At 35.2% G+C, this 13,090-nt stretch overlaps 2 protein-coding genes across 4 annotated transcripts in view; both read right to left on the bottom strand.

Moving 5' to 3' along the window:
* Positions 1-7,442: 7,442 nt before the first annotated feature.
* The window catches only part of LOC145635929 (protein FAR1-RELATED SEQUENCE 8-like), a 31,132-nt gene continuing 25,484 nt past the window's right edge, over positions 7,443-13,090 (bottom strand). Inside the window, exons 1-5 of one of the 3 annotated variants that reach the window (XM_081687306.1) lie at positions 12,290-12,685; positions 11,298-11,664; positions 10,211-11,216; positions 8,131-9,376; positions 7,443-8,049 (exon numbers count right to left, since the gene is read on the bottom strand). In XM_081687306.1, coding sequence (XP_081543432.1) covers positions 10,329-11,216; positions 11,298-11,615 — 1,206 coding nt within the window. In that variant the 5' untranslated portion in view covers positions 11,616-11,664; positions 12,290-12,685 and the 3' untranslated portion in view covers positions 7,443-8,049; positions 8,131-9,376; positions 10,211-10,328. Of the gene's footprint in view, positions 8,050-8,130; positions 9,377-10,210; positions 11,665-12,289; positions 12,686-13,090 lie in introns of those variants that run through there. The other 2 variants (XM_081687304.1, XM_081687305.1) reach the window with 2 other exon arrangements.
* Positions 7,906-9,291, bottom strand: LOC145636741 (protein FAR-RED ELONGATED HYPOCOTYL 3-like). The gene is made up of 3 exons (XM_081688296.1): positions 8,430-9,291; positions 8,131-8,321; positions 7,906-8,049 (listed from the first exon to the last, which is right to left on the bottom strand). The coding sequence occupies exons 1-3, from the start codon at positions 9,289-9,291 to the stop codon at positions 7,906-7,908; spliced, it is 1,197 nt and encodes a 398-aa protein (XP_081544422.1).

The following is a 13,090-nucleotide window of genomic DNA, read 5'->3' as shown; positions in this document are numbered from 1 at the left end:
AAATAAATAGGTATTATAATATAACACAATTATATAAGTTTAAACAGATAGAGTTATATGATACTATAATATTAGTGCAGTAAATTATTAAATGCGAAATTATATCATTCGAAAAGTAGCAACTAGTAAAATTCAAATACAACGGGACTAGGAAATTATATGGTTAGAACCTTGCTAGCTTTCCGTAGGAGGTAAAGGAGGGAACTTTGTAGAAAAATTTTCATGGTAAAGTACACATATGTACACATTACAAGACAAAAACAACATATAATATATTGAATGTCAGACCAAATCTTAGTACAATGGCACATATCTTTTGGCTTCTACAGTTAGCAATTGGTGTAACTTTCGGAACTCTTCCCATGACGATGTGACTATACATGTATTGGTTTACACAATCCACAAATTTGAGTTCGGATTTTTTCATAATTCATATTTGAATTCGGATTTTTTCCTAAAAATATTTAGCCCGCAATCGTAATGAAAAAAAAGTGAGTAGTGGCCATCGTATTAGTGGATCATAACATAGGACATTCTAGACTTAATTGTAAACCATCTCAGTCGTAGGTTTAAAAGTAAGTGATCAATTTATCATCAATCATCTAGCTATAATAATAACCAATCATAATAACATAACTCATTCGTTGCTATAATAATAAGCGATCATAATTACTTAACTCATTCGTTTGTGGGATAAGCAATCTTATTAACATCACTCTTGGCTATAATATTAATCCAATCTATTAAAAGAGTTTGTTATTTCCCATAATCCTAATCGATCATAGTAACAGAAGTGATTCGTAACCTAGCTAAATCCATAACTCAGTCGTTGTTATAATTAATCTTTAGCGCTCATTATCGTAACTCATATTTTTTAATATTTTATGAAAATATTTTTAACGGATGGCAAAAATTTAATTATGTGGTTGTGTTGGTAATAGTTAAAAAATCAATCGCTTTAATTTAATTATAAGATCATATCTTATATAATCCATTTTACTAAACGATTAATAGAGCTTTAGTGTTTAAAAAGTCGTAGTTGTGGGGGTGTGGCTATAATGAAAATAGATCCAATATTAAGCTTAAATCTACTACCTAAACCCTAAATTCAAACCTCTATTTTCCAACAATATTAATCAGATGTTGCATCACTAATCCTAATACGACAAATTTCAACTTGTTATCTTCAAAGTTCATAGTACTTAAAACCTGTTCTTAACATGTGAATAGTTGCAGTTCTTATACTCAATTGATTTAGCAGATCAAACCCTTGTCGATTTGACGACTCCAGACTGATGTTAGAGGTAGTAGGGGTATTATTTTACAGTGCATCAATTTGACAGCACCCCCTTTATTGTGTAACGACTCTTGCTTTCACATAAAGCAAATCAAGCAATGTATATCCAACAGATAACCGTGTTACCCCCATGTAATTTTCATTGTGTGGTGTTGACGAGTCCTAGAAATTGATAAACTGAGCTGCGGTGGTTCTTTGCTAAAAGATTTTGTTCAGAACGATTTACATATCAGCAGTATATGCGTACTTATGCCCAATAATATGCAAGATTACTTTTGCGAATTGTTGTTTCGATAAAGTTGTTGAGAAATTCAAGGGATAAGCCAAGAAAAATTCAAAGGAAAAGGCCATGGAGGGTAAAAATATTGCCAAGTAATTGTTGTTCTGTGCTTTGATTTATTTGGATTGTTTCGAAAATGTAAAAATTGAATGGAAAAGTCAAGACACCTCCTTTAGCTAAGTAATGTAGGAAAATATATATCCGAAGACGGTTTAAGACTTAGCTAAATGTGAATAACGCTTTTACTCAAGTCCACGCGTAAAACAATTTCGTGAAAAGTATAATCATAGTAATATCGGTATTACATATTTACCTCTACCTTAAAAATTTAAAAAAAACTAAAATATTAGAAGTTGAATACCATATTTCAATTTTTCCTTTTAGTAATTGTAAACTCGAAATTAAGTTCCTTATAAGTTGTAAGTTGTACGTGTTTTAAATTTTTTTCAATCCCCGCGCATCTTGTTTTTCGTAGTGTTTCCGGAATTTCCTTTGTTTTTTCTTTAACTATTTATTCGTTTTTCTTTAACCTTTTATTCACAAATGTTTTAAAATTAGTTGTTAATTTATTTATAATTTTTTTTTGGAAAAATGAACAAAATTATTTTTTTTGTTGAGGTTATTGAATTGTTCAATGTCCTAATGCACTCGATGGGATATTTGTTATGCTTTGCCTTAGCATATTTTATGCATGAATTATTCGTATATGTTTTTGTAGATTGATCCTTTTTTTGTTGTATAATTTTTTTGTGGGGTCGAACAAGTTTTCAAATCAAATTCGATATTGCACCAAGTACTAAGTCAATGTATGGACATCCTTAAATTATGGGCCATGCTTAATCAGATGTGTTGCACCAAAAAATCAATAAGTCAGTCCTGTCAAAACCACATTACCCTACTACCTAATTCTTAAACCTCATGGGTATTGACCTGCTGCCTTTATCGAAATGTTTATATGATTTGTAACCTACTTTTTTCCTCGTTTATAGGAATATGGTCTAGAAAATTCAACCTATTTCGTCATCTAAGTTCTGAGCAATTGTAGATTTTATCTTCACCCTAAACCCTAAAACATAATTAATTAATCTGATACAAATATATTGAAATCGTATTAAATCGTAGAAATTAGTTGAAAAACAAAAGTAAGGTTCACCCATAATAATTCGAAAAAAGTACACGCATATGAATACAATTAATAATCCGATATTTGTGTCAAACAATAAATTATAAATGTAAATTGCTTACCCTTTTAAAAAACATGTTGATTAAGACTAAAAGTTTTTAAAGGAAAATGTGTAGATAACGTAAAAAGGAATCACAACAATAGATGAATATGCAAACAACGTAACAACATTACGTCTCCCATTACCTAAAGAATTCACATATTACATCGAAATAAACATTAATAACATAATTCATAAATACGGTTTTACAATTCAAGACAACGGCGGTGGTAATTTGATGATCAGAATTATTAGACAAGTTAAGAAAAAGGCAACAAATACAGGTTCAATAACAGGCATTTATACATTTGTACGGTAGACTCGGGATATAATGTACATTTTCGCACACATATTAGACATAATATTAGACCACAAAATTTATCCTATTTTTTTTTAATGAATTTAGTATAATATGTTGTTTTTTTTAATGCAATTCAATGAGAGGTGTCAAAAACCAAATAAAAGCATGACCCTGACCCAAACCGAATCCCGGAACCGATTTCATCCGAAAAGCCATCCCGAATTTGATTTCTCGAGATGTAAACTCAAACCAGATAGGTGTATAACTATTAAGAACTTCACTATTGGACAACTAAGAAATAATCCATTTGCCTTAAATTTATTCACACTTATAAGAAGTGATCCATAACAATCCATTTTATACTCACAAAAAAATGATTTTTATGAGTATCGAATGTCACAACTGCATAATTTAATGCAGTTTACTTAAACCTAAAGAGACTAACGATTTTATTTTTTAATTAATCTTTTGGCAACCTTGTATAAATTATACTACGGATTTTATCATAAGAAATAATCCGTTTGCCTTAAATTTATTCACACTTATAAGAAGTGATCCATAACAATCCATTTCATACTCACAAAAAAATGATTTTTTTGAGTATCGAATGTCACAACTGCATAATTTAATGTGTTTACTTAAACCTAAAGAGACTAACGATTTTATTTTTTAATTAATCTTTTGGCAACCTTGTATAAATTATACTACGGATTTTATCATAAGAAATAATCCGTTTGCCTTAAATTTATTCACACTTATAAGAAGTGATCCATAACAATCCATTTCATACTCACAAAAAAATGATTTTTATGAGTATCGAATGTCACAACTGCATAATTTAATGCGTTTACTTAAACCTAAAGAGACTAACGATTTTATTTTTTAATTAATCTTTTGGCAACCTTATATAAATTAAACTACGGATTTTATCATAAGAAATAATCCGTTTGCCTTAAATTTATTCACACTTATAAGAAGTGATCCATAACAATCCATTTCATACTCACAAAAAAATGATTTTTATGAGTATCGAATGTCACAACTGCATAATTTAATGCGTTTACTTAAACCTAAAGAGACCAACGATTTTATTTTTTAATTAATCTTTTGGCAACCTTGTATAAATTATACTACGGATTTTATCATAAGAAAAGGTTCACTGAAATATAATGATATGATGTTATTTTTTAATGAGATGAAATATTAAGGTGTCACTGAATTCGACAATACTTAATTGAGAAGGATAAAGGGGTAATTTATTCGTTAAAGTATAATTATAAATTTAATAGGAATTATTACAATTCATAACCTTAATCAACATTGTTACAATTTTAATTCCATAAAGCCTTTGATTTTTGGTAAGTGTAGTAATTAGAAATTAGGGTTCAGACACGACCCACATCATCAAACATAAGGCTGCCACGTGGCGGTGGTGTTTCGTATCACTATATAAAGGGTGATTGAGCTCCCTTACAAAGGAAACAGTAACAATTACTTCGAGAAAACACCTATAACCCTAAACCTTCCCATGTCTAGCATCAACGTCCACCTCAATGGGAACGCTGGCGGTGGGGACGACGGTAACCGTCGCCGGCGACCAGGAATCCCTCAACCACCTCAACCACCAAAAGCCAAAAAAGAGATTTCCAAACAAAAAAAGCGCAGAGAGCTGATTGCTGAGCTCCTTGCCAGCTACAAGTACCCACCAATACGTCTTGAACATCCACCTATGTTGCCTTATAATGTGTCGGCGGTGACAAGAGTTGGCACTTCAGGAGGGCTACAGACTCAGGCTAGGGCAGCGATACCAAATGCTCTTGACATGATGGTAGCTCCATCTTCGCCACCACCCGTTGTAGCACCCCCTTGCCCTCGAGATGCCATGTCCCGCTTGGAAACAAGCTTACTCCCTCCTTTTAAGTTAACTGCAGCGGCGAAGGTTGAACAAAATGATCTCCCGCATGTTGATCCAAATGTTCCTACTGAAGGTGAGGTCATGGGTGCTAAACCAAATGTGGAGGCAAGTCAGAATGTTCCTACTGAAGGGAATGATGACGATAACATTGAGGTTGACCTCAATGAAGCTAAGCCTGATGAGAATGGAAACGGTGTGGTGTACTGCATTATCTTAAAGGGCTACTCGGTTGGAGACGTTGGTGTGATGTACACCATTCGTAGTGACGAGACATTCGAGGCCATATATGACAACTACGCGTTTCTCATCGACGTTAAGCCAGAAAAGATCAAGGTGTACAATGGCACCACCTACATCCCCCGCACTACATATCCGGAGCCAATGGGTGTTGCAACTGGAAGTGTTCTCTACGTTCAAGGGCTGGTAAATCTGTATCACTTTAGCTTGTTAATATTTTCGTTTTGTTGAATTTTGTATAATTATAGATTTATTGTGAATTAATCTGGTAGTACACTAGAAGGAATATATTAATTGTTTAGAGAAAGGTGACAATGGTCGATTTACGCTTACTATTTATTCAACCTCTATAAATGCATTTGTATTTACTTAGAATTTTGTGTGTGTATTTTCTCCAAAAAAATCAAACTCTATGGTAAATATATGTACATGTTCGTTCATTTATATGTACTTAAGCACAACGTCCTAATTTATCTATCTATTATTTGTAAAATTATATACGTATGATTTTGTGTGAATTGATTATTTGAAATAATTGCATCAAAATTTTAGTGTCTTTAACTAGTATGACTAGTATGTCAGTAGTGTTGGATGAATTAGTGAATTTGCAATATGCAATATAAGAGTACCATGTCAATTTGTTTGTTTGATTTAATTAGGTGTTGCTTAGAATGTCAGTATGCAATGTTTGCTAGGAGGGAGTGGTCAATACAAACACTCGGATCAAGAGGTTCTACCTTAAGAACACCGGACACCGGAGGAAGATCAAATTTCGTGTTCAAGGCAAGTTAGACACACCGCTTTGCCGCCTCTTCCACATCTGGGGAGAAAAGACACATGTTGATCCGACTGACTTAGTTTTCTACCACGAGGATAAGGTGGTGTGCACACTTAACACCATAAGGGAGTCGGGTATTCTGAATGGAGACAAAGTTGTTGTGGCTCCGTTTGGAGATGAGAACCGTTAATGTTCCAGCAGATTAGGATTGTTAGGCAACAACAATTCAGGGCTTATGGATGTCATGTAATATGCACTGTTTTATGTCTTATGCTATAATCTTTAGATGCAACCACTTCTTTTGTTTGTAATATAGTTAAGCAGTAGTAAGCGTAGTTAATTAACCTGCTTTAAGTGGTCGCACTTCGAAGACTCTTGCGTGTCTGAACCAGTGAGTCTTCATCTTTTGTGACTTTTGTTGTCCTATGTTGGCTATGTCTGAACTAGTGAGTCTTCATCTCTTTTGATGTCCTATGTTGCATGTCTTAGGAACTACTTTATCAATGTATTTTGTTGTCCTACCGTATTCTGACTTGTTATGGTAATAGCACTTTTTATGGACTCCATTTTGAGTTGTCTTTCAGTTTGATATTGAGGAATGCTTAAATTCTCTAGTGATTGCTCTTTATGTGAACTTGTACATATAGCACCAAAGAACAAACCTACAACACACACATAACTAAGAGATTGGACGACATAGAAGAAACTTACGAGCAGAAATAACATGGAGTTGGGCAAAGAACGAAGCACATAGAACTTAGATAGTACAAAGTACAACTACAATCTAGTAGTTAGCCAAGTAAGAAGGGTAAAGAAGCAGGCCCAACAAAACGGGAAGGCCCATCCTAAACACATAGAAATAGAAGGTGGAATAACACCAAACCTGTATTTGGGCAATTATGAAGGCAAAAGTTAACAGGCCCAAAACATACAAGCCCAACAAAAGAGGATGATCAAAACATACGAATTGAACGAAAAGATTACTTCCGATCCAACCCGATTTAAAATTAGCACATGAAATATGAAATGATAATTCATATTTGAATTAGGTTTTTTTTCCCCAAAATATTTTTTTTTCCCAAAATATTTAGTCCACCAAAATTAACATATGAATTATGAAATGATAATTCATATTACTGTGGAATTGACTATACTGTTGTTATTGATTTTTATACTACTATGGTTGATTTATATACTGTTATCATATGATTTTATACTGTTATTGTAGCTCTGGATATATTATTACATAGATGAAGGTGATTTATCTCTCATCTCGCTTAAAGGTTTTCAAATTGATTTTCCCATTTAATTTTCATTTCAAACAAGGCCCACCAAAACCAAAACAAACAGGCCCAACAAAAGAGGATGATCGAAAAATACGAATTGAACGACAAAATTAATTCCGATCCAACCCGATTTAAAATTAGCATATGAATTATGATATGATAATTCATATTTGGGCCAAACCTGTATTTGGGCAATTATGAAGGGAAATCATACAGGCCCAACAAAATATACAGGCCCAAACATTACACAAATGCTAACTGAAACCAACTGAGTAGAAGAACGTCCCTGTTAAAGCTTTGGAGGGAGGAAAAAAAAATTATAAAAACATAAAAAAAAAAAAAAAAAAAAATTAAAAGTGTCACATTAATTAACTAACACTTACGACTGTCAATTGCAAATAACATCAGGAGTTCGAGTGGGAAATAATGACAACAGTACTAACATTTCCTACAACAAATATCCCAAACATAACCAAGGTCACAACATAGTGCATACATACCTCAAGGGTTGTACAGCAAAATTGATATGAATTCAAAATACAATACACTTCACAGACCTTTCGAGTGACACACAGCACAAGGTGTGTATTAAAAAGTGTCAGAAGGAACAGACCACCCCAGACCGTTTCTCATAAGCATGTCATCACCAACCAAAGCGTCGTCTTCCACAAAATCGTAATAGTTCTCAATGGTGTTATGTTGTTGGAGGACTTGAGTCCTTTTCCTCTTAGCCTGCAACAATGGAAATTAAATTATTTAAGAAACAACTGGCTCAACCAATGTTTAGCTGGAAGTGGTTGTTGGATCACTTACAGGTAGCTTCACTGCGGTGGCTTGCTGGACAGCAGGGTCCATATGAGTTCCAGCAGGGGTTTTTCCCTTTTTCACACTCTTCTTCTTGTATCCCGTCTCTGCAAGAGATTTATGTCTTGATCCCTTAGGTCGGCCTCGGGGCTTCTTCTTGGATATAGGATCCTTCACTGCTGTTTGTGAGGTGGTGTTCCCTTATCCCTCCACAGGCTTAGAAACAGACCCATGGGTCTCAATTGCCTGAGGGATGTTTGACCCAATTTCTGAGGATGGTAACAGGGTCCTAGGCATGGTGGGCAGACATGGTTGAGTTGCAAGGAACTTATCTATGCTTGCCTGAACTTCCAAACGAAGTTTTTGAAGAGATTGCACAACTAGATCGCGTGTACCCTTGTCCTGAACAGATGAAGCAAGGTCACAAATTGGCAGGAACTCTGCCATCAAGTTATTATATGTCTGAACAGCCACATTCTCAATGGGATCGTGGTAAGCCACCTTCACCCGAGTATGTTTCCTACTTATGTCTTTTCGCCAGCGCCGGAGAACATATTTGGGTGGAATATCAAACAACAAATTTTGATCATAGACTCGGATGACATGCCTACATAGAATCCCGAATGTTTCAAAATTCCTACAATCACAAGAGACCTCCTTTGTTATTGTATTAAAGAGTACAGAGTAGAATCTCCTCCTGTCAGTGATCACCTCTTCACTCTTCCCTTCGGGAATGATCCAAACCCTGTCTTCAAGTAGATATTGAATAATGTTCCCTCCCAAATCACGCTCTTCCCTCCCGGAGCAATGCATGAGTCGACAACACTCAATTTGAATCTCCTGAAACTTTGTATCAGTGTAAATGTCATGGAAGAACTTCTCTACATGAAAACCACTTACAAGACGTCTTCGATATTTGCCACACCTAGCATCAGCCTCATTCTCAGCTTTCACACGCCTCGCCATGGCCCTAGTGTACTTCTCAGGAAATTCGTACAACCTTGTTTTCCGATTCACAAACCCATTGAAGAAACTATTTATGCTTTCGACCCTTTGTGTTGTCTTCATCCCGACCCAAAAGTGTTCTTTCATAAAAGCTGGGACCCACATATGCCTTTCATCATACAATTCAGATAACCAATCATTGTCCTCTAGCTCATAAGTTGTCATTAATTCTCCCCATCTACGCTCAAACTTAGTAACGGTGAAGCTTTCATATATGAGGGTCTTAAGTGGACTTTTAAAATCTGCATAGCTATGTCAAGTGCAAACATGGAATTATGCAAATATTCAGAACATAATTCATTGAGAAGAAAATGCATTGAGAAGAAACTGCATTAAAAAGAAAATGCATCCAGAAGAAAATGCATGCAGAAGAAAATGCAATCAGAACAAAGTGCATTCAGGCAGAAGAAAATGCATTCAGAACAAAGTGCATTCAGGCAGTATGACTAACATTTTCAAGTAAATCAACAGTACATATGTGTTCTGCCATGCAACATATGTGTTCTGCCATGCAACAGGGCTACCCATTACTAGCATTTAATTAAATAATACTTACTACAGGTAACAAAAGAAGATCATAACATCAATAATACTTACTACCATCATATATCACAATTAAAACAATAACAATAATAAAGATCCATCCCTCACTCACATAAAACAATAACAATACAAAACAACAGAGGGGGTGGTATGATTGCTATGATGCAAGCAAATCACAACAACAAACATAAATGCTACACTAACTGTTTTCACCCAATAATTATAATGAAATTGCAGAAACATATAAAGCTAAGTTAGAATGCATACTTACTGTTCACAACTCCCTGCCCATTCTAATCCCACCCTCTTTACATAATCTACCACTTAACATTCTTGTTAATCCCTCTGACTATCAAAATGACAGATAATAAGAAAAATAATTTGCTCAAAGTGCAAATTATGAAGCCTCAAGCTGATTCAAGTTGGATTCTATAACTTATGAAACTAGACTATGGGCAAGAATGAAATTGCAGAAACATATAAAGCTGGGCAAGAATGAAATTGCAGAAACATATAAAGCTAAGTTAGAATGTATACTTACTGTTCACAACTCCCCAACTTGTCTGGGATTTTTCTCATTATGTGCCATATGCACCACCGATGACGTGAATTAGGCATAACTTCTGCCAAAGGCTTTCGCATAGCCGCTGCTTGATCTGTCAAAATTGCACCCGGTTGTCTATCACCCAGCATGATAGCCATTTCCTAAAAACCCAAGCAAATGTGTCTGAATCCTCGTGTGAAACGAGGGCACATCCCAATAATATCGATTGACCATGGTGATTAACGCCTACGAAGTTGGCAAACGGTAGCTCATACTTGTTTGTTATGTAAGTGGCATCAAAGCAAACCACGTCGCCAAATTCTTCATAAGCAACCCTACTACGAGCGTCAACCCACATTACGTCCTTCAATCGACCTTCACCATCTAATTTGTGTGCATGATAGAAATTCTGATTATCCGCTTGCATCTTATCAAAGTAAGCCATCATTGCAGCTGCGTCACCACCTTCCATTTTCAACCGCTTCTCCTTGTAGACTTCATGTTGTAGGTCCTTCACACTCGGAAGGTTATCCTCCCCAGTCTCAGTAGCTATACACCCATGAGCTTGCCTTACAGGAAGACCTTCATCATAGAAATTCAGTAGTTGCCTCCTTACATTGGATGTATACTTCTTCATTCGATATTCCTTCACCAACTTAGCATCACTTGGTTTGGGGGTATGGTTATCGTGTTCGGTTTTCACCTTCCTTATAACCCACAACCCATCATTATCAATCCCGGCATATAACATGGCACCACATTCACATTTCTTAGATGTTCTTTTGGCACGCTGCAGTATATCTTCTCCAATTTCACCGTTAACCACACCACCTGTGCCACACAACTCCATTGCCTTGGCCCTTTTCTTGGCCTCCCTCCTTGCCCTCATATCAGGTGGGCCCCAACACTCACACTTCCATGTGGCACCTCTCCTCTCCTTTTTATTCTTCGAAAATGCAGACGAAACTCTAGTTACTCCAAAGCCTTTCTGCTCTGCATATTCCTTATAGTAGGTTTCAACATCTTCAAAGGATTTAAATACCATTCCTAACTTAGGAGACTCAACATAGGAGTACATGCTCACCTGGTTGGTTGACACAATGGTCTCCACAGTCTCAATGGTTTTCACTGGAGACAAGGCAGCTAGTCTCTTCTCAACAGAGCTTGGTACAGTCAGTTGCATACATTCCATATAGGGGAGTTCATCTCCAGCAACACCACTGTAAGATATGACTTGCCCCCCCTCAAAATCAGTGGATGCCTCTTCAAATGGATCACACATTATGCCTTTGCCTTTGTCCTCACCATGATCAGACATTATGGCTTTCTCAACATGATCTGACATTATGGCTTTCTCAACATGATCAGACACTATGGCTGCTTTCTCAACGTGATCAGACATTTCTTTCCCAGAATGAAACTCAAACTGAAACCCCAACACAACACCAATACTGCAATCCATTTTCAATACAAATATCACTCAAATTAAACAACAAACAAAATACAACATAAATCCATAAATCCACATGAATTTCGATATTCACAGATCATCAAAATATCACACAACTGATCAACACTGCAATCCAATCAGTCAACCCTCATATACACACAACAAATAAAATAATTCACTCGAATTTAAATGATACAGAAAATACAACAAAAATCAGCCAGATAAATAACTCGAATTACACATGAATTTCACATAAATATCCACATGAATATCATTTATAAAAAATATAACATGAATCACTCAAGCAACAAAAGAAAAAACAGAAGAAAAAATACAGAACCAGTCGAAAATACACACGATGTCAGGGCACCCCCCAAATACCACCAAATTTCAATCAATAACTGAACAAGATATACTACTAATTATAATTACTGAAGTTGTGGAAGCTTAAAACGTGCGATTTCGTTGCAAGAATTTTGTTGTATGCAATTTATGTTTAGCGAGATGAATTTTGTGTGATGTTTATGAGCCTAATCAAGCCGATCTGATATATTTTGGGGGTATTTAAGCATGAGTCGAGCTTGAGTTGGAATAGTAATAGTATGATTAATAAACTAAAAACGAACATGTTTCATTTTGATATTTCGACAGAGATGAACTCTCCATGGAAGTGCCTTCTGAGCTTGCTCCTCCATTGAATTAAAGCTGCTTCCGAGGATAGATTTTTTCCTTACATATATTTACAGTAATTAGGTTAATAATGTGAGATCTGAATTGGGTTATTTTTGTCTTGCATGCATTAATCCCACTCTTTCTCATCCTTTAATTGTTGATTGTGTGTTGAGGGCCATAACATTTCCTTCAGAACAATTTGTTTGCGTTAATCTCACTCTTTGAATTATTTGTTTGCTTAAATATAACAATTTGTTTAATTATGTTTATGTGGGATAATCTTAGTGATTTTAGATAAAGTGGTTCTCTCTTGTCAGGAGCATTTATTGGCATTGATTTGAATTTGTGTTAATTATTTCAATTGATCTGCTTATATTTTTTGTGATGTAATATTCTTTTCCATTGTTTAAGTGGTTTCTTCCCCCCCCCCCCCCCCCCCCCCCCCCCCCCCCCCCCCCCTCTTTCTATGGTGGTATATGTGATTAGTATGTTTTTTGTTAATTTTAATTATTTGAAGTTTGATAGATTGTAATTTTGTTGGTTTTTTTTTTTTTTAATTGATGAGTTTTATGATTGCTTTTTGAGTTAATTTTTGATGATTCTTGTTGGTTTATTTTATTGAATGGGTGCAATGCTTAAGTTATTGGAAAAATTAGAAAAAATAATCCCAACTTTCATCAATTTTGGTACAATAATCCGAACTTTGGATTATTCCGGAATAATCCGAACTTTAGGGGGTCTTCATTTTCTTCAAT

Source organism: Chenopodium album, chromosome 6, assembly GCF_948465745.1.
Source record: "Chenopodium album chromosome 6, dcCheAlbu1.1, whole genome shotgun sequence".
NCBI classification, from domain to species: Eukaryota; Viridiplantae; Streptophyta; class Magnoliopsida; order Caryophyllales; family Amaranthaceae; genus Chenopodium; species Chenopodium album.
The sequence above is the reverse complement of the archived record's forward strand: the minus strand, read 5'-3'. Positions and strand labels throughout refer to the sequence as shown.